The sequence below is a fragment of the Pagrus major genome, chromosome 22 (assembly GCF_040436345.1).
Source record: "Pagrus major chromosome 22, Pma_NU_1.0".
NCBI classification, from domain to species: Eukaryota; Metazoa; Chordata; class Actinopteri; order Spariformes; family Sparidae; genus Pagrus; species Pagrus major.
In genome coordinates, this window is record NC_133236.1 from 11,429,337 (window position 1) to 11,450,994 (window position 21,658).

Here is a 21,658-nt window from a genome sequence, read left to right on the forward strand (position 1 = left end):
AGTATTATGTTAGAAAGCACTCCTCCAATTCATTTGTTCTCTCTGGTTGGATGAAGCCTATATTTTGGCCCAGGTTTTTGTTCCCTCTGCCAACCCCTTCCCTCCCTTCCTCATCCGTGCCATGACCTCTGTTTTCCTCCTGCCTTTCTTCCTTCAATATCTCTTCCTCTCTGTCTTAAAATCTATTGTACTTCTTTTCCTCCAGGCGAAGAGAAAATGTGAATTGCGATAGATTCACAGTTAGCAACTTAATTAGAGGCCTTAAATCATGGCTGCCTTCCACTGCCTTAGGTAACCGCCAGGGAGAGCTGCACTGAGAGCAAGTGTGTGGATTTGTGTGTGTTTGTTTGCTTTAAAAAATCTCTGTCTGTTGTTGAAAAGAGCTTCAAGGTAGTGAGACAGTGTCACTACCAATACCATGATTGTGTGTCTGCTGTATGTACGTGTGTGCTCATGACTGTTACCTTTGTAAGAACACATATAATGGTTTCTCCCTTTGTCCATTGGGTAGAGATGCCTACAGTCGGTCTAGGGCCCATCACACTAGAGCCCGACTGACATATCTGTTGGCATTAGGGTTGGGCCGATGAACGATGCATATCGCCCATCGTCGATGGCCAACAGCCATACTAATCCCTGACCATTGTAACATCGTGATTTAAAAGGCTTCCCACTAGAGAGCACAATTAAGTAGCATGTCCCCTCAGAGTTGCCACAGGTAAAGAATTGTTGTTGTTTGTGATATGTGGGGAGAGGAAATGAAAAGAAGTATGTTGCTCCTCAGTTCACTGACATTACATCTCATGTCACATTTATTATTTACTTATTAAACCAGCTCAGTTAGGTGAATTCAAGACACTCGGTTGCTAGTCGTCCAACGTTGTTTAATGCATATGAGGCTGAACAAAGCTAAGTTATGGACATGTGGTGCAGAGACGAGGCTGTATATATCACAGGTGTATTGTCAGATATGTGCCAATATAAAAACATTTCTTAAAAAGAGATGCAGAAAAGATACTTTTCATTATTACATTTCCAGTGAGGTTTACAGTTTCAGTGAATTGATGTCGGTTTAGAAAGTTATTGTGAAACCGTAAAATAACCTCCCTCTATTACATATCTTTGTCACAAGTGTTTGATAACCACAATTGAGGGGTCATTGCAAAAAAAATGTATGTATATCAATATAGGTGTTTTTGACTACCTAATATTGGTATCAGCCCCAAAAATTGAGTATCAGTTGGGCTCTGCCACACACCCTATGAATTGATATGACTTGGACCTGGTTCATCTTTATATTTTATGTCAATGATTGGTCTCTTTAACTCATCATGAATTGCTAATAACGCTTTTACTTTACAGCCTGTTCTAATTCCAATCCATAAAGGAGCCGTTTCTTGAGTTAAGTGTCTGTAACACAAAAATGTGTCCAGTAGGAGGCACCCTTGGGCTGAAAGGGAATATAGGCAGGAACCTTCACTAATTAGACAGATGTTGTTTGATGGAGGAGCACATACTGTATTGGTTTTTGATCACACGGCATGGCACAACATGGCATGGCAATGCAAATGTTTGCTCTTTTGGAGATATATGGACACTGATTTTGAATTCTTGCATGTAACTCATTGGAGACAATAAGCAATCAATATTCCATCAGAAGGCAAGAAGAAGTTGGGACTCTTATTTTCACTCGACACAAAGGTAAGCCACACTACAGCGAGAGTGTCAACTATTAGCCTGTCTATGCGGCCTCTAAATAGCTTTAAGTTTAGGCTTAGCCGCTACACTCATGTTAGCCTAACATGACTGAATCTGACTCAGAAGACCAGTCTGGAGTAAGAACATGTATAACCCTATCACAATTGGACTACGATGTATAAAGAACTTTTCAACAGCTTAATGTCCATCGAGAAAATCTAGAAATTGGAGGTCGACTGATGGGTCTATTGTTACTATTGATAACAATTGTTATCGGCTGAACTTGGCTCTGATAGTTGCCGATGGCTGCGCAGCGCCTCCGACGGCCACACGGAGGAGTAAGTCACCATTTTTCATGGAGGATACTCTGAGTAAATCATCATCATTTGAGGGCCGCTTCTGCTGAAAATATCTAAATCCTTTTAAGCTCCCTCTCCTTCTTAATCTTAAGTAAACAAAGTGACACAGATAGGTAACTGCTGTACGTTAACTTTAGATATGCAGCAGCCATACATGCGCAAAAGACTTTAATTAATGTCATGTTTTTCAATGTAGAGTAAGAGAGACTAACATTACATCAGAGATATTATTTTCATTAAGTAATTCTCCACTCCATGAAATACCTTCTACGCATTACTCTGGCGATAGGGTTAGAAAACATGACACTAACGTAAAATCTTTGCGGTCCTGGGGTAACACTAAACGTTGGAGCAGCTGATTTAATCGTAGGCAGACAATTGTGGCATTCAAGTCATATCTAGTCTTGCATAGCCAGACCTCTCTCATCTGACCTATTTTCAGTTTATATAGTCTTGAATAAATAATGCGACACCATCACCTTGTCCACAATAGGGACAGCCAAGCAGGCAGGAAAGGAAATCATTCTTGACAACACATATCTGGTATCTGAAACAAAGTTATGAATGTTTTCCTTAACTTTTGGTGACCACTTGTTGAACAAATCAATTGTTTATAGGACTGGTGCCCCTTCAATTGGTGCACTGGTATCCTGTATGTCTCACTCCCATTAGGAAAGAAAGATGCCATCAAAGTCTGAGTAGAACTTCACTAGATCTCTTGATTTTAATCACGTTATTGTCTATTTTACTACCTCGTCTCCTGCTGCTATACTGACGACACTCAATTCTACTTTTACAGTTCCTGTCTATCCTGTGAGGCACTTAGGGCCTGATTCTACTGCTGCATTTTAAAGTACCTCGAAATGAAAATTACAATCTAGCTGCCTTAAATGCTAAAAAAACTGTCATCATGTCTGTACTTCACTGGATTTAACAAGTACATTTTCTTATCACATGTAGGGAAAAAAGCCTCGATGACAGAGTGGCACTTCACAGGGTCACCCAGTGTGACAACTCAGCTGTACTAATAGAGCCATTCTCAATCTAGACCTATTAATCAAACTCTAAGACCCCAAGAGCTCAGGATTGATTGCCTCAGTCTCAGAGCCTGTAGCTGAAGGAGCAAATTGTCCCAAACTGACCTTTTTTTGAACATTTTCTTCTATGAGATAAGAAAAGAGAGCAGGGGCAAAAGAGTAAGCTTCAACTTTGCAGCGTCATTACGATGTTGGCATTGCTTTTAGCAGCATTTTGTCTGGAAAGCAGATACATTCTTTGAGTTAGTACACTTGAATACAAATAATATACATTTGGAGCCCCTCAGGAAAAGGTTCAAACTTTCCCATCAACTCATTAAAAAGCGCCAAACCTATCTAATAAACACCTGACTGAAATCGACCACTTGTGATTTCAAAACTTTGTAATTTATTTTCAGCAAGTTTTCTGCTAGTATGGCATTTGTAGATCTAATTCCAATTCTTTCAAACCCTTTATTGTGTCAATTAGCAGAAAAGAATAATGTTTTGTGAGTGTGTGTGTGTATCTTTGTGTGTGTGTGGGATACAGGCATCACCATGATGCGTGTAGAGAGGAATGAACAGCTAATTTCAGGGTGGAGTACAGATCCAGGCACCTCAACACAAACCAAACACAAGCCAACACACGCACGCATGCACGCACAAACACACACACACACACACACACACACACACACACACACACACACACACACACACACACACACACACACACACACACACACACACACACACACACACACACACACACACACACATTAAGGCCAGTCAGTATGCAGTGCAGTGGGAGTGATTTGCGAGGGCTTTATCAGTCTGAATGTTAATAGAAGAGCTATGGGACATACTGGCTGCAGCAGATAACGACTGGGTAACTACTGTCTGTGTGTGTTTGTGTGCAAAAGTAAGAGAGGAAGAAAGCAGGGGAAGCAATAAGTTGTATAGTGCTGCTATGCAACTTAATATTGTAAGAAGCCACACATGCATACACAGTATGGCTATATACAGGCAAACTCTTTAGATGTCTGAAGGTAGGATTTTCCATTATTGCTCCACTGTAAACCAATTTGATGTTTTCATTACCTTATTTTATGTATAAAGTGTAAGATTTAGGGGCAGATATAGAATATATTTATAATTGTGTTTTTTATTTGTGTATAATCATCTGATCATGGCCACCGTGGTGGAGGGTGAGACAAGGAGTCAGTTTGTTTCTAACTGCAACCTCAGCGCTTGATGGCACCAGTGATGGAATGTAACTTTCCTTTACTTCAAGTACAATTTTGAGGTAATTGTACTTCTTTTCCCTTACCGTTTTCTGCTACTTTATACTTCCACTACACTATATTTTGGAGGCAAATAATGTATTTTTTACACCACTACATTAATTTGATATATTTACTTTCTAGTTATTTTGTCATTTGCAGTCTGCATCAGAGCCAAAGAAGGGCATTTTTAAATTTTTATTTTTATTTTAACAGCAATCATATTAAAAAGAAGACTGATTCTGATAATGAGAAAAAGCTCAATGTCTGATCGGTTAATTGAAAGGCTGATAATCTGTTGAGCCATAGTATACAGATCATACAAACAGTATACTGTATGTGAATAGATGTATAATTTACTTTTACATGTACTTCTGATACTTTAGTACATTCAATATCAGACACTTTAACACTTTTACTCAAGTACTTATTGTATGGGTGACTCACTTTTACCAAAGTAATATTTTAAAACAATATCTTGACTTTAACTCAAGTATGACTTTTGGATACTTTTTACAACACTGTCTACCACTAAATACTTAATCAAGTGACATATTTGTTATGTATTTATTGCCTGACTTTTCCCTGTCTGGCTTAAAAATAGCATTATTCATCATTATTCAATTATACAAAGGCAACTGACATTACCAAAAAAACATTTCTGAGGCTTTTCCAAAGTAAAACAAATCTACGCAGCTTTTAATTAACTAACATTGGCTGTTTATTCTCTGTTAATGGCCGCTTTTGTTCAGAACGCTCAGAACTTTGTCCAATCCAAAAACTTTAATCCAAACTGCCAAATATTTCTTCACCAACTGTTGTATGTTTGATTATATTCGTACTTTCCACAACTCTATGATCAATGTGAGAGATGAGAAAACCCAAGAATCAAAACGGGAATGTTTTCTCTAATATGGTTCATTTAATAGAATATTTCACCAGCAGAGACATCTCTAGTGTCGCAGATATGTAACCCTTTGTAATTCCTTTACTTGAATTATCAAAGCCAAATTCAGGGACAAATTTCCTTTGTCCATCTGGCTGTGGTGCCACCAGAGTTCGTGGCAGATCAATTAGATGAATCAATCAGATCTTAGCAGCATTTTCCGCTCAGTTAGTGGCAATCAATGGGTTTGTACACAGAGAGAGCGAGAAGGAGGATCCAGGGCCAGCCTCTGATCCTTTCTGAGGTACTGTACCCCTGACTTATCAGACCTCATATGTGGCCGAGTTCAGGCTGTTTCAAGTGTCTCCTGAAGATAAATCAACTGCACATCAAGACAAGATTTCCCACTGATCATCCTGATGAATAATTCTACGAACATTTCTTTTGAACTTCTTTCATGACTAATTCAGAGTGCTTCCACAAACATACATGTTGCTTTATCTCAGTTTGTTACAGATCTTTCATGGACTGGCTAATTAGTGCATGAATTTCTATGAATACATATTTCCAGTTCAGTATTCTGTTCAACATCTCTCGATCCCAACATATTTAAAGAATTCCGAGATCAGTGTAAAGTTTTGTGTAAAATTAAGTTAAGCCGATGTTTGCGTAAAACAGTGTTTGTGTAAGTGTTTGCGTAAGATGAAGAAAATAAAAAACCTATATTTGGCCTGATCTGTTTTTATGACTACTGAAAGAGTAAGTTAACACACCTTGGACCATGTGACATCACTATTGGGTGTGGTCAAAGTGTAAACCAACCGCAATGTCACCTATTGGTTTGGGGACTACCATTTCCAAATCTCGAATTTGACATTATAGCCATCACCATTTTGTTTTTTTAGCCAAAAGTGACCGTGTTTGGATGATAGGGTGGAGCTGGAGAGGATATCCTAATTGGATCTGACTGAGAACCCGAGGACGCGCCATGCGTATAGCGACCCATCAATCACTAGGTAGCCATGCCTCAAAGCATAGTCTGCTTTACCATCCATTTTACTCTAAATGGGACCATAATTTACAAAATGATCATAATGCTGTATTGAAGAAAACTTTAAACTAGAGACTGAGACCATAACACAGAAACTGTTTCCTGAGGTAATAAAACATGTTCGAAGCAAAGTCATTTTCTCAAAAGCTTACATAGACTCAGACTTCTTTGTGCAACCAGTGAAGTCTCCCCCTGCTGGCCATTAGAAATAATGTAGTTTGAAGGCACCTACACATCTGCTTTACTTTTCAGACCCAGAAGCTCCATCCATACTTTATATAGTTCATGTGGAAACTCTGAACCAGAGAGGGCAGCAAAACCATATTTTCAATTTACTACCTACACTTGTTAAATTACTCTTAAAGAGCCAACAGCCAGGGACATTCAAACTTCTTGAAGCAGTTTGTACTCATTTACAAGTAGATTTAGTATTTTCAACTGATGTTACTGTGTACTATGTCCAATGTGTTCATCTTCAATAATAAACTAAAAACATGTGGACACAAAAAATACTCTTTTGTTTACCTTGGGCCTAATATTAATTTTCCAGACAAACGCAAACTTTAATGCAAAGTGACTGATCAAACAAGGTTTATTTGATGTAGAAGCAGCAACACGTTTGAAACTGTGGCCTTGTTTCTTGTGGCTCCTCTTGGGCTTTTCAGGTAGCTGCAGGGTAGAGTGATAAAAAAAAAACTGCAAAGAGGGAAAGAGAACAAGGCCATGGAGTGGAGAGTGGACCAACAACACGATGTCCCGAAACAGAAGAAGATACTAGGTCACTCAAGGCAAGATGGATGGACTGAGGAAGGACGGAGAGGGAGTACAGGAGAGTGGGACATGAAATAAAAGTTTTTTTTTAAATGAAGGAGAGGAAAGAGAGTGAGTAAAAGGGGAGAAATAGGGATGAAGGAGAGATGATAATTGGGCCTCATTTGCAAGTGTGTGTGTGTGTGTGTGTGTGTGTGTGTGTGTCTGTGTTTTTTACAGATTTATCCTGCTTCAATCTGGGTCAAGGTTATGCAGGCAGTCTAACAGCTCTTAAGTACACTGCTTCAAAAGTACTTCACTGGTGTTTCTTCTCAACTGCTCATTCACCTCTATCTCTATAGAACCTGCGCCCAGGAAATAAAGCATATTCACATACTGGGAGACTTTGAAAACACCCTACGATCCTACAGATATTCTATATAGAAAATATTTTGTTTCTGAACTGTGTCTTCTTTGTCTGTGCTACCCTGTATTACTGTTTACTAAGTCAAATTTTTGTATTTTTTTTATTTGGATTTATTTTGATTGTAGGAGACAGGAAGATTGTATAGACAGGAGTGCAGCCTATTTTTCAAAGAAACTAAAGAAGTCATATGAATGGAAATTCTGTCTGTGATAAATGTAGAACTAGGTTTGGATATTGTTTAAATTTGGCAGATTATACTTATGATTATGGGAGGCAATCTCTAGGCACCTCATGATTTGTTTTACCAATTCAAAGGGCTACGAAGTGATTTTAAAATGATTATCAAGCTTCTTCTCAAATCACAAGGCCACTTTCTTACTGTGTGACTACGTGTTACTTAGAAAAAGGTGCAATCTTGGATCCGAGATTAAAAGGCAGGTAAAGAATTTAATTCCATTATCTTTGCTCGTGCGCAGCCTTAGAACACAAACATGACAAACATGTTTATGTCCATTACATTTCACCATCCAACAGCCTGGTCTCACAAAATTGTAAGACTCAATCATAGTATCAAGGATTGGGTTTTAAATTTCCAATTTTTGACTTTCCTGTATTGAGATGTAATCTTTCAAGAGATAACTGCGATGTATAACATAATCGATTTTGTCCCCCAGCCTTACTTATGATCCTCTGTTTAGAACAAGAATCTTAGTGAAAATAGTTCTCTGCATTTAACCCATCTCTGAGGAGCAGTAGGCAGCCAACGCACAATGCCCGGGGATCCAATCCAGATCCAACTCAGCTTCTTTGGTCAAGGGCACTGACAGGAGAATAAACATAATATACATGTTTTGATGGGTGGGGAAATGGGAGGACCTTGAGTAAACCCACACAAGCATGGCGAGAACATGACAACTCTACACAGAAAGTCCCTGCCCCAGCGTGGATTTGACCCCATGACCTTCTTGCTTTGAGGCAACAGCGCTAACTGGTAAGATAAGATTTTTAGCATTTGGCTTGAGCAAGACAGCATGTCAAAATATCCTGAAAGCAAAAAACTACAATGAAGTTAAAATATAGAAAAATATAAACATTTTGTCTGCTTCCTTGCATTCACCTGTGCTGGACTAACGAGTATCAGCTGATTCTGGAGCAGTGAGAGTACTACCTGCGACACTAAAAACAGTCTGATTACCACCCTTGATCATGTTTGACTTCCCTAATTCACATTTTGCTGTATGACTGCTCTCTTTCATGAAGCTTGTAAGCGATTGTTCCAGTCCACTGTACTGTAAACACCATACACATGCATTCATGCATGCGTAACTGCCAATTTGGGCAAAAGTGCAGCGTGGCTAAATTTTGCTCCTCCAAAGTTGTTTCCAGAAATCAGAACATGGAATCGAAAAACATGCATTTACACAAATTACTGGTTCCTTGAGAAAGCCTACCTAACTCTACTTTTGTTGCTATTCTGTCACATGAGGACACGTCACATCAGAGGAGAAAACTTTCAACAAGGAACAGGAGTTTAAGTTCTCTACTCAGGGGCACATTAGCTACTGTGGAGCTGTGTGTATGTGTTATTGTGTAATGTGTGCATGCTAATATGAGTGTGTGTAGGGATGTTGGCAGTAGGTGTATGCGTGCTTCCAAGCTATCATAGCTCAGTCATGCAGGTAAAGTCATCATCACTGGCAATCTGCTCAGGCCTCTAGGGGATCATGCATGCGCACACACATTAATGTACACACACACACACACACACACACACACACACACACACACACACACACACACACACACACACACACACACACACACACACTCCCTGGGGTGTTTCTAACTCCACAGAGGAGGATACGGGGGGCAGAGTCCATTCACCCATACAGACAGAAAGAAAATTAATTTGTCACAGCACGTTTATCGTCAGGACAACCTGCCTTTTAATTAACGGCTGACAAACAGCAGTGTCGAGTCCCTCTCTGGGGAGAGAGAGATAGAAAGAAAATTGAGGAGAAAAAAAAAGTTCCCCTCATCACCTATGATTGACGGAGGAACCCACCGGCCTACAAACGTTCTTCATGCTTTCAGCGTTCTTGGAGACAGATACTGATATTATTACAGGTACTACAGATACTGTGAGCTATTTGAACTGTAATGTGATGGACTGTAATTATCAGTAATTATTATTTTATATTATTGTTTTTGCTTTTTTATTTTGTTGTTTGTGTACATGTTTAATATTTAAGGTATGGTTTAGTTTAGGTCAAGTAAAGATTGCCATCATGGTTAAACACACAGCAGTGACTGTGGAAGGAGCTTGGATACTCACAAAACTGAGAGATCTAGGTTTTCTTCCAAATCTTTTATTTGACTATTTATAGACTAAAAGACTGATTGACATTTATGTACGTAAAAAATATTTAAAAGGAATGATGAAATCATTAGTTTGCAGCACTTTTTGGTTGCACAACTACTCAATTCAGGCCCACTTCTGAATGTTAAAACATTTTCGAGGAGCAGCTTCTTGAATAATGAGGATAAAAACAACAAAAATGTAACAAGACAAAAAGAGATTGGATTTCACCACATGAATCCAAATTTAATGTATTCAGAGCAATATTTCTACACCACAGTTTTTGGATTTTACTGGCAAAGGTTTTTCTCCCACATTACTTTTTCATTTTAAAAATGATGCCAGATCTGTAACTTCTATGCTTTTGTGTTTTATTTTCATTGTTTAGGAAGTGTCATATAAATTAAGCTTTTATTTTTTTGCATTATTATAAAAAACCGATAAACTTTTTTCCCTTTATCTGAGGGAACGTTAGCTAGCTAACAGTGGGAACATGTTGGTCTGTATCATAGATCTTAATAGAACCTAGATAGGATGGTGTTGCTTAGCCTTGCCTCCAATTTTGCCCAGTGGCCACTCCTGGTATTGCAGCGAAGAATGACCCTGTGGTCCAAAAAGCATTTTCCCCAAAGACTGTTATTATAAAAGAGTCGTCTGTAAAAAGTCAACTACGGTTCTTTCTATTATGAGTTTTTCGATCCATGGAGGTTTAATTTTTGCAAAAACTTTAATCGAGCTGAGAGAAGGCTTTAAAAATCTGTGATGTCATCACAATGTAAAGTCAATGGGCGGGGCCAGCGATAGAAACTCTCATGTGCATACTCAGTGGGCTGCATAACCAGGAAGTAAACCAGGAAGCCAATGGCGCATGCGCTAGGCGAGCAATTTTCATTGGTTTGAATGGGAGCTATCTTTGTTTCGATATCTAGTTCTTCTATATAAATCTATGGTCTGTTACTGATGATATGTCGTGATTGGCATCATAATATTAAAACGTAACTGGTCATTAAAATAATTTTAATGTGATGTTTTTTATTTATGTGAAATCTTGAGCACATTTAGATATTATAATAACTACTTTGACAGTGCTACTACTAGGTGGCGCTCTGAAGCTCAGCAGTAGGTTAAGAATGGCCGCTTTAGTTAACCATCAAACTAATTTCCTTTTTCTCAATATATTTCTGCTGATGAAAAGCTCATCAAAGTTTAAAGAGGTCATTTATGCTAATTTTCAGGTTTATACTTTTATATGGGGGTCCTAGTAGAATATGTTTACATACTTTAACACAAAAGTAACATTATTTTTCTCAGAGTAGGGCGAGTCATGCCGAGCAAGGTAGTGTGATCCAAAATAATGCCATTACAGCTGGTAAGCATGGCTGCGGTACACCCATATATATTTTACAATATATATATATATTTACGTAACGCCTGTTACATAATGACAAACTTAAGTTTTATGATGACGTAAAGGCTCAACTCCAAACAAAGCGTTTCAGGCAGTGCAGGAGCAGTGTTTTCTGTGGTAGAGAGTAACTCCCTTTGCCGTGGACTTTGGGCTTTTTCACTTTACAGACCTTTTACATGCATAAAAATGCTACATAACACAATAAAGGAAAGGCAAAAACCCCAAAAGCAAGATATGACCGCTTTAATAAATGCACTCCATAAATAATGTACTGCATGTAATTAATAATGTAATTCTGGACAATGGCAGTACAGTAGCTTTGTCTTTTTCCTAATTGTCTTTTGTCCCTTAAATGCACCTTTTCCAACACCATGGTTTTATAATATAAAGCAGCTTCACTAAAGCTAAACTGCAGTATGTTAATAATAAATGCTTTACATTTTAGTATTCTAGATAAATACCTAATCCCTCATGTGTAAGTACAACCACTAGAAGAAAAGTTCAAATGAAATTGGGCTGAATCCTACCCAACACATCAGCGGTGATTGTTCTGTAACAAAAGAGCAAACTGGCTTTATATCTCTATTATTAACTTACATGTATTTCTGCACGTGTGAGTGCAGCAGTCAAACCCTGAGGCAGCCCCTTGACAGTGTGTCACAGTGTGTTAGTAAAGGCTGACTGTGGCCTACAACCTTGTCAGAGTACTCCCAAACTTTTGGTTTGTCTTTTGAGTGGTAGTTTAGTTTCAGAGCCAGCCGCTGGCATGTAGTCCTGGATAAAAAACCAAACAGCTTCTGTCTGACAAGTCTGCTCTGTCATGTAAAACTAAAACATCTCTGCTCGGTGTGGGAGAACGGAACAGAAAGAGCCTGTGTTCAGCAGACTCACATCAAGCCTCAGACCAAAGAGCTCTTTAAAGTATCAAACCATAAAAACAGACCTGCTGCCTCAAATACCACTAGAGTGGACTGCTGTGAGAGAAAGACTGAATGTGTGTCTATGTGTGTGTGTGTGTTCTACCTCTTGAGGTTAAGCAGAGCCCAGGGGATGCCGGTGGGCGTTTTGAAGGCTGGCAGCAGCTTTTCACCCAGCTCCACCGCCTTCCTACGGAATACCTGAGAAAGAAAGAACGACAGCACCTCATTAGATGACGTTTCTCCTTGTAGAAAGAGGATCACATTTTCTCGGTCAACCTTTCAAAAAGATGCTGCAACCAACAAAGGTAATAAAGTCACTTTTGACAGCAAACATTGTGTATTTTTACACAGCAACAACATTCAGGATCGGACCCATTACTCAGGTATAGCTCGGCTGTTATTCCACCATGTACACAATGATATCCGACAACATAAACCTTAGTTAAACCTAATGAATATGAGTATGGAAAGTTATGGATTTGGGCTACAACTAAAGATTATTTTCTTTAGGGATTAATCTGACAATTACTTTCTCATGTCATTGACTAATGGCTCAATATAATTTCCTGCAGCCAAAAACCTTGAAGATATTACATTTACTATCATAAAGGACAAAGAAAAGTGTCAAATCTTCACATTTAAGAAGCTGGATCCAGCAAACTTTAGGCATTTTTGCTTGAAAAATGACTAAAACAATTGATTTACAGGTTACAAAAATAAGGTTACAAAAATGTTTGTGTGTTGTGCGCTTAATTACAGTTCTTAGAATGCTTAGAATGACAATCAGAATCAGCAGGTCAGACTAAAATAAATCAGAATTGGCCAATTAAATTTCAATCGGTGCATCTTTAAAATAATAACTGACTGTTTTTCTGTCAACTAATCGACGAGGCGACCGACTGATATATTTTTATCAACTGCAGCCATAATTCTGCCTGAATATTTCTATGTCTGTTGTTTTGGAATCTAGAACACAGTATGAGATTTCTGCCACAAGTAGTCTCTAAATCAAAACAACAGACTAGTGTGGGATCATGGGAGTTGCTTTCTTCATTGTTAAACAACCATCATTGCTGATGAAAATCTCTCTACATGACTCAGGCAGAAATGTTCACGGACAAGGTAATATTTTTAAGTTTTGTTCACATTATGTTGAGTTATGTTCACCAATGTCCTTCCTCACCCTTTTTTGGAAGTTAGAGTGACAACTAACCAAATGAAACGCACTGTTACCTTGAGTAGTTGTGGATTTCTCTGGGATTGAACATTGTTGGAAATATGGAAATATTAGATGATTTAGGTACACAACTCAACAAAATATATAAGTTCTAGTAGTTTTAAGCCATATTAAATCAGAAATGTTACATATTGTATCTTGAAAGAAAGTGACAAACAATAAGGAAGAATTTCAGGTCATCTCAAAAGTGACCTAAGGACAAAATGATGGATTTGGCAGCTTTGTGGACAATGTGAGAAAACATGAAATGTAAGCATTCTCTTTAATAGGTCAACTAGTTTTAGAACATTTTTTACTACATCACCAGGAGATGAACTCCAGTTCTGAGGTCAACACTTTCCTCCAGGGCAACATGTACACAAGGACATCTACACAACTACACAACACAAGTTAAAGCTCCCTGAATTTATAGGTCACAATCTTTAAAACACTTCATTAACATTCTGAATATTGTCCATAAAGTGGCTTGATTTCAGATTTAACCTTCAATAGTGATTTTCAAAATCTAACCACTCTTATTGATATGTAAAGCTCCAAGAAGAAGTTTATAGCGTGCACCTGTAGCTAAGCCCTTCCCTCCTTCCTTCCTTTATTCCAGGCTTTCACTCTTTCCTGTCTGTCTCCTTTTGTCCGTGTAATCTTTTGCCAATATCGTTCACTGGCTGCCTTATTGTTGCTTGCAGCCACATTGATGTTTTCCATCTGTAATTTGAGGAAGATTACACAGATTTTTTACCCCATTTAGCTTTTTTGGAAGGTCACTTGGAGTATGTAAGAATGTAGTTATAAGACACCTTCCAGTGAAACTATTCTAATAGGGCTTAAAACTCTGAATAATAATGTAATGAGATGTGAAGTCTGGTGCTGAAGGAGAAGTATCTCTGGCAGAGACAATGAATATTTAAAGTAGGCGCGATGAAAACAATTTAACACTGCTTTAATGCTGCAACACAATGGATTTGGGGCCAGTTCACCTATGAAAATAAACAAGTCTGAAAGAATCAGCCTACATCTGATTAAACATGACTAATTACAGTTGTGGAACTAATTGTGCAGAATTATTGGGATGTGCACATGCAAAGCATCCAGCAGAGTTTCCCCGTCATACATTTAGGGCATTCCTGCACCACTACACAAGCTGACAAGCTCAAGCAACACCCGACAGAAAATGATTAACTTTGGGTGCTCTAATGATCCTCTGCTCACCAGAGGTAACGAAATTTAATCTTAAAGTCAAAAGTAAAAATACAAACTTCTCCTAAACAGCAGTGAGTCAATCCCTCTAAACTGGACTAACATTTAAAGATTTACTTTTTCTCAATGCTTTGGTGTTTTACAGAATAAGATATCACAGGCTCAGCTGGTAACACGAGCATGTGTTGTCAGTGAACTGATGTCAATTCACACAGTTTTGGAGTTTTTTTTAATGTTACCCTCTATCCCACTTTGAGCCTCTACTGATGTGTGCATAGGGCTGGTGTTGCTTTAAATAACTTCATGACTATTCAACTGTAAAACAAGGGCAAAAGAGCAAATATACCTGGATGTAAAACTGGGTGATGACCTCAATAAAACTTGATGACAATGTCCTTTAAAAGTCAGTTTCTGGTGTATGTGTGGCATTACTTCTGGCCTTTGTCTTTAAACCTGAATGAAGTGTTTTTTACCTGTCAAAGAACTCATAATGGGTTTTAACAATGCTTTTATTTGAACGAACACTGTCCATTTTTTATGTTATGATGTTTATGATTTGTGTTTTTCTACTTAACTAGTGAAACTCATGTTATTGGTTTGTTTTGTTTTTTCTCTATCTGAACAGTTTTTCCTTGAATAACTATCTGCTACTAGTGTTGCTGAATTAGATTTTCTGCACTGAGCTTTTATGTTAAAGCATATCTGACTGGACAGCCTTGTGGCAGTTTTAAGCCGAGGGGTTACGATGTCTCCTAGGTGTCTGATTTTGTTGGCTGTAAAAGTGAAGTACTTCCAGATTTGGCTCCTGGCGCAGGTTTAGTCAAGCAGTTAAGATAGAATGGGATTTGGCCCGAGACGTGGTGGACTGTTTGACACTGCTGCCAAGGATTCAGCAGCTTGACCAGAACTGCTGCTGCTGCTGCTGTCCGCTGACAAGAGCGAGAATGACGCCATGTCTGTTTTAGTTTTACTGAAGTCCACATGTATATGGCCTTTTTTATCCCCAAGCCTTTATGTAGAAAGGAAGTGCTCCTTTGGCACTGACTTAGTTCATGAGTAATAGCAAAGATACAACCTGAAATGTTTTGAATTTGGAAAAAACAACGTCAAACCTGTCATGACACAGAAACAGCCTGTCTTTCTAAACAGCCATATAAGTACAAACATTATCAAAGTATTTTTGCAGCATTGAGATTTATGAAAGAGGAGAAAATCTCACTTGTTAAAGGAAGGACATCAAATTACAACCACACGGCAATTAAAAAAAATCTGAGGAGGCATAAAGCGCTGGAATGTGTACACCCAAGAAAGACTTCTGATTCCAGAATATAAATGCAGGAAATCATGCAAAACTTTTCAACACTGTTTTGCTACATTCTCAAAAGACTTTTTGGTCTTCCTTGATTTGGTGCATTTGCAAATCAAACACAGCTCTGATCCGAAATGGCCGACTAACTGAATCTGATCAGGTTGGCAGAAAGCAGCCCTAGTTAATATTCCTATTATAACTACTGTGCGTTAACTCACAAAGGGGGAGAATAAATTCTTGTATTACGTGAATTAATTACCCCAAATGTACAAATGATGAAAATACTGAATTTTAAGTAAGTAAGTAGTAGTTTAGTCTCATAATCAACTCCAAAACGGATTGTTGGATAGTATTGATTCAGTTTTATCATCAAAAGTCAAAGCAAGTAATCAAAAACACACTAAATAAAAGTTAAAAGTTAGGTCAGCAACTCTCCAATCCACTACACTTTCTTCCATCTTGATTTAAAGATGGATATTCTGAACTATTAGTGAATGCAGTCTTCTCTTTTGTTACAATCTGTCCATTATTCTTTCATATCCACACACATACACACAGAGGTGATACAGTAGAATACACTATGTCAGTAAGCTGGCAGCTCTGTTCCCAGAGGACCTACCACTCAGCAGGGTGTGAGAGACCGGGGCAAGGTGGAGAAAAGAATTGTGAAAAGAAGAAGCTCAAGAGGCTACTTGTCAAAACAACATGGTAACTTGACAGCTTTTCCTTCAAAAGTCAGAAGTAAGGAAAGGTTATTGCAAGTTGGACGAGAGAGAGCAGTAAAAGAAATGTTGTATTCATGTGGAAAAAGAATACACTCAAGGATTAACAATCAGAAGATTGTGGGCGAAAAGGAGCAATGTCAAAAAATGTTTCACAGAGATAATATGCAAGTGATGTATTCTGTAGACTCTGGTTAGTAATATTAGGAGTCATCCAATGCTTCTTTTTCTGCACTCTAATGTGTTGCTTTGGCTTAGAATTAATTCTGTTGTCCTGTTCAAATATGAATTTCAGGGCCAACCAAGAAATATACGACTGCAGAAACTCAAGTACAAAAAGGTCTTTTTAATATGTATATCTTTCATTACCGTCAAGCTGCCTAACCCTTTACAAGCATCTTCAGTCATGGTGAAACTGACTGAGGCTCAAAGTCCTTAACTGCATGGGATGAAACTAATGACCCCCTGTGAAATTCAGAACTTTCTCCAATAGATGATGTTGCATTTTCAAAACTTTGGCTTCAAAAAATTACTGTTAGTAAAAACTAGGAATGGTAAGTTGATACATTTTCCATATGCCATACGTTTTCTTTCATAAATTCAACATTTTATATTAATAAGGCATCAAATGATGATATGTATTGTCATGAATGACTCTTCACAGTAAGGAACCCACAGAGAAATATCGCTGGACTCTGCAGTTACCGCATCTTTAAGCCCATTGTCTTGGTTTTACAACCCACAGCTTTACTATTTTGGCTCTCTCTTGCCCCTTTAATTAACCCAGTTTCCATAACCGAGAAAAAAATTAAGATGATGATAAAGTGCACCCAACTGTACTTTACCAAATGGCTGCAAGCACATAGCTTGGACTTGGCAAGATGGATTTGCGAGCTCATGTGATCTCTTCAGATATCTTGCAAGGACAAAAGTCAACACCAACCCTTGTTAAATAACACCTTAGAGTTCATGGATTACTTTGTTGACTTTAATAACGAAATGCTAAAAAATATAAAGGTGAAAATATTGATACTGTCCCTCACACATGCTCAGTTGGTTTTAATATCTTCATCTTCTGAAATTTATATTTGTACTGTATTTCAAAAGAACCCACAATATACTGTATTTTCCAGTCATGATTGCTGTGGCACGGTTGAGTGTGTGTGTGTGTGTGTGTGTGTGTGTGTGTGTGTGTGTGTGTGTGTGTGTGTGTGTGTGCGTGTGTGTGTGTGTGCGTGTGTGTGTGTATGTGTGTTTGGGGGTGCACTGTGGGAGCAGGACTGTGTTGAAACAAGGCGTCAGGTCCCAGTGATTAATGTCTTTAATAATGCCAGGAGCACACTGAGGGGAAGAATAAAAACACTCCCAGGGACGCACAGAAGAATAAATTAAACACACCTCGTGTCCAAGGCCATCAAGCAAACTGCCAACAAGCTTTAATAAGCAACTGAATTATACAATAAGTGAGGAACACACATGAACACACACAGGGCCTGTGGCTGATATCATTTGTAAAGATTAATGTTGATTATTACATTTCACACCTGAGTACTTATGGCACACGTATCCATCAGGAAAGTGAACTACTTTACTTTTGTGTTTCTGTTTGTATGATAACTTTAGTAGCTGGATAAATCTGTAATCAGTTTCTGACAATTTATGAGGTCACTGTTTTTAATGCAAAATGTTCTGAGAGTGGGAAATGTGCATGATTCTTAATGTTAATAGGTAACGTACATCTGAGTGTCTGCCCTGCAATGTTTGTAGCAAGATCACGGAACTACTTTCATGATATGTAAACTGTGACAGCAGGAAAAGCACTGTGGTGTCGGCTTACCTGCTGAGTAACAAGGAAATGATTGATCAAAACACAATCTTATACTGTTAAAGTGCTTCTCTGGCACACTAAGGTGACTTTACCGGGTGGCTTTGAAGGTGTGACGTGTGTGTTATTAAGATAAGAATCACGTGTCCAACTTTTTTTGCAAACAAGGAATGATGTTTGACCAGCAGTGCCACTGCACTCCACATGACTCTTGGTATAATCAAGAGACTATGAAGTTAGTGGTTAGTATGGTTTGGTGAATGGAGCGAGTACAAGAGTACATGGTTGCTTTTGTAATCAATATCTCATCCAGTCCATCCAAGTCTAATGAGCCTGACCACAACATTGCCAAGAAGTTCATGTTTTCTGACAGGAAACATGAACTGAAGTAGAGATATGTATGCCAAAGAGCAAAAGCATTGCCAACTTCTCGGTTCCCATCTTTTGGAAACCAAAATTAAGGAAGGCATGTTTTGTGTGTGGTTAAGTATCTGTCAAGTTCAGAATTGATTTAAATGAGACATGTTTTTCAGATTCTCAATAGTCACTTTTAAATAAGTTTTATTCTTTTTAGAAGAAATAGCATTGTGATCTTCAAAAGTCTACCTTTTAGTGGTTGTTCCTCTCTGACGAATACAATTCTGGGAGAATTACAAAACTGATGAAAATTTGTATTCATCAGATGATTGATGAATTTGTAAAGTTAGCCATACCATTTAAAAGCCAATTTTAGCCTCAAATCTAAGGGCAACATTAACTTTAAAATACCAACCATAGCAGTCATTTTGAATGCCAGATTTGTGAAAGTGGACACATGCAGTAAATTGGAAACAACACAACCCACAAAAAACACTCAAACTAATGGCGATGATTCAGGTCAGAGGATCATCTAAAACACAATCCGATAAACAGGACTGGTAAAAACTCCTGAGATGAGTACTGGAAAGAGAAAGGAGGTAAAAAGAGAAAGAGAGGAATTTGCTGTACCGGAAATTTTCACCATTATGGTCATCTAATCCACAGAATGAGAGTAGAGTGTGTGTTTGTGTGAGATAGAGAAAGAATGAGAAAGGGAGAAAAGGAAAAGACAAACAAAACCATTTCAATGCAGTAACATGCATGCAACTTGTACCAGCAGGGAGTTTGCCTTGTTAAACCCAGTTTTCTTGTGTGTGTAATTATGTGTTTGTATAAACTGAAGACATTTCAGCCAGTTACATCGTCTTTGTGTGGTATTTTAAGGCCACTATTTTGGTTTCGGGTTAACCCTGGACTGAGAATTAGAAGGTTTGGTTTAGGTTCCAAGATATTTCCAGAACAAAGAAAATAAGAGATGGCAGAAACAATTCCAACCACGCAAGACATTCAAGAGAAAGTATCAGACTTTAGTGGCTCAGCATCAAACATCTGTTTCCAGAATAATCACTTGTGTAGAGGGTTCAGTTTCTCCAACACCGGTAGCCTCAATGCTTGATCTCTTTCCATCGATACCTCAAAGTACATGTGAAACCTCTGGCTGGAGTTCAGATAAGTTCTCTAGAGGCTACTGAAAGGCATTGTGGGACATTTACTAGTAAGCCACTACATGAAGAATAAGTAGCCAGAGAGGAAAAGAAGTACATCAGATAAGTCGATACAGCTTTTACACACACATGGCTGATGTATTTCCACAGGGTATGGATTGGTTCTCACCACTGTCAACAATGTGAAGAGGCCAACACTCAATGAGGCATAAAACACAATACAGGTGTTGTTACTGACACTTCCTTTGTCTCTTTGGTCACAACAGAGATTCAAATTCCAGGAAAAGAGAAGAAACAGAAACAAACAGAAAGATGATGTCAGTGACAGCCTCTGTAAATACAAAACATGAATGCTCACAGACAGGTGGCTTCAATTGATCCACTGTCCACCATATAGAAGAACAACAGCTCTGTTTGTATAAAACACAATGCTTGGGATGCATTCAATCTGACAGATCGATCTGGAGAAAGGTTTCTTTACAGAGCAGAAGTTTTATGGAAGCTTGTTAATTTTTTTTCTCAGTCTTTCCAGCAGCTATGGGGTGAAAATACAGTTTTCCTCAACTTAATTACTGAGATGTGTGGACTGAGCAACATTAACAAAAAGGACTGCAGTAGAGCAAACACAAGCAGACTAACAAGTAGTGAGAGTGTAAATGTAGCCCCAATTATCTAAACAAATTAAAATGGATATAAGTTAACATAATACAGTCCTTATTTAAAATATTCTAACTGTACTGGGGTGAAACTAAGGTCTACATAATAAAGACTTAGAACAGGGCCGGAATGCTCATTTATATTTTGTCCTACGTGTGTAATTTCCAAAATACTGGTTTTAATAATTTCACTGAACTGATGTGTTTCAGAACTCTTTTTTAACGTTTGGCAAAACAATCTCAACTCAAGGTCATCTCACTCGCTTGTTCAGGAGCTTTGAACCATATCAAATGCTCCTCATTAGAGCAGCAGAGTTTGCTGAGCTAAAAGTACATGTCCATGATTCAGACCCATGTTGAATTAAAAGTTAAGCTTGACTGTTCTTTTTTTTACTTTGGAGACAGAAGTTGACAAAACAGTCACTTCCTTGCTCGTTTGGTCATAAAAAAAATAAATAAATCTAATAACAGACAAGTAATCGACTACTCAAGACAATTATTGGCAGATTAATCGATAATGTCAACAATAGCTTGTTGCAGTCTTTGTTTTCTCAACTGCTGTTTCCAAGATCAAGAAAAAAACTGTCAACCTCTATCTTTTAAACTTCTGTTGCTTCCCTACTGTGCTCTATTTAAGCAGTGATGCAGCCGTGTTACAATGCCATTATAACTGATGAAAAATGGTCAGATATGCTGAAATAAGGCCAAAGGTGTGAAGTTCCACCTTTCGAGCATGTGTTTGTAAGTTTAAAACAACTTACAGCCCTCACCCTGCCCTCCCCTTCCTTTCCCTACATAATGGCACTGAGCGTAGCTGACAGCTGTCTGGACAAATGTGGGTATAGGCCGCTACAAAGATAAATTAAATCAATTAAAGCTTATATTAGTGTTAAAGTCACGTATAGATAGGTAGACACGTATAGATTGTGTTTAAAGTGAGGCGTAAGCTGTGAGAGGTCCCCACAAGGATTTTAACATTTTAAGTGTATGCTGAATTTTGTGCTGTGTGTATGTGTGTGTGTTCACCCAATCAAG

At 38.2% G+C, this 21,658-nt stretch overlaps 1 protein-coding gene across 1 annotated transcript in view; it reads right to left on the reverse strand.

The window, feature by feature from the left end:
* The window catches only part of man1a1 (mannosidase, alpha, class 1A, member 1), a 163,848-nt gene that overhangs the window by 29,197 nt on the left and 112,993 nt on the right, over positions 1-21,658 (reverse strand). Inside the window, exon 5 of the mRNA XM_073492518.1 lies at positions 12,261-12,355. Within this exon, the coding sequence (XP_073348619.1) occupies positions 12,261-12,355 (95 nt within the window). The remainder of the gene's footprint in view (positions 1-12,260; positions 12,356-21,658) is intronic.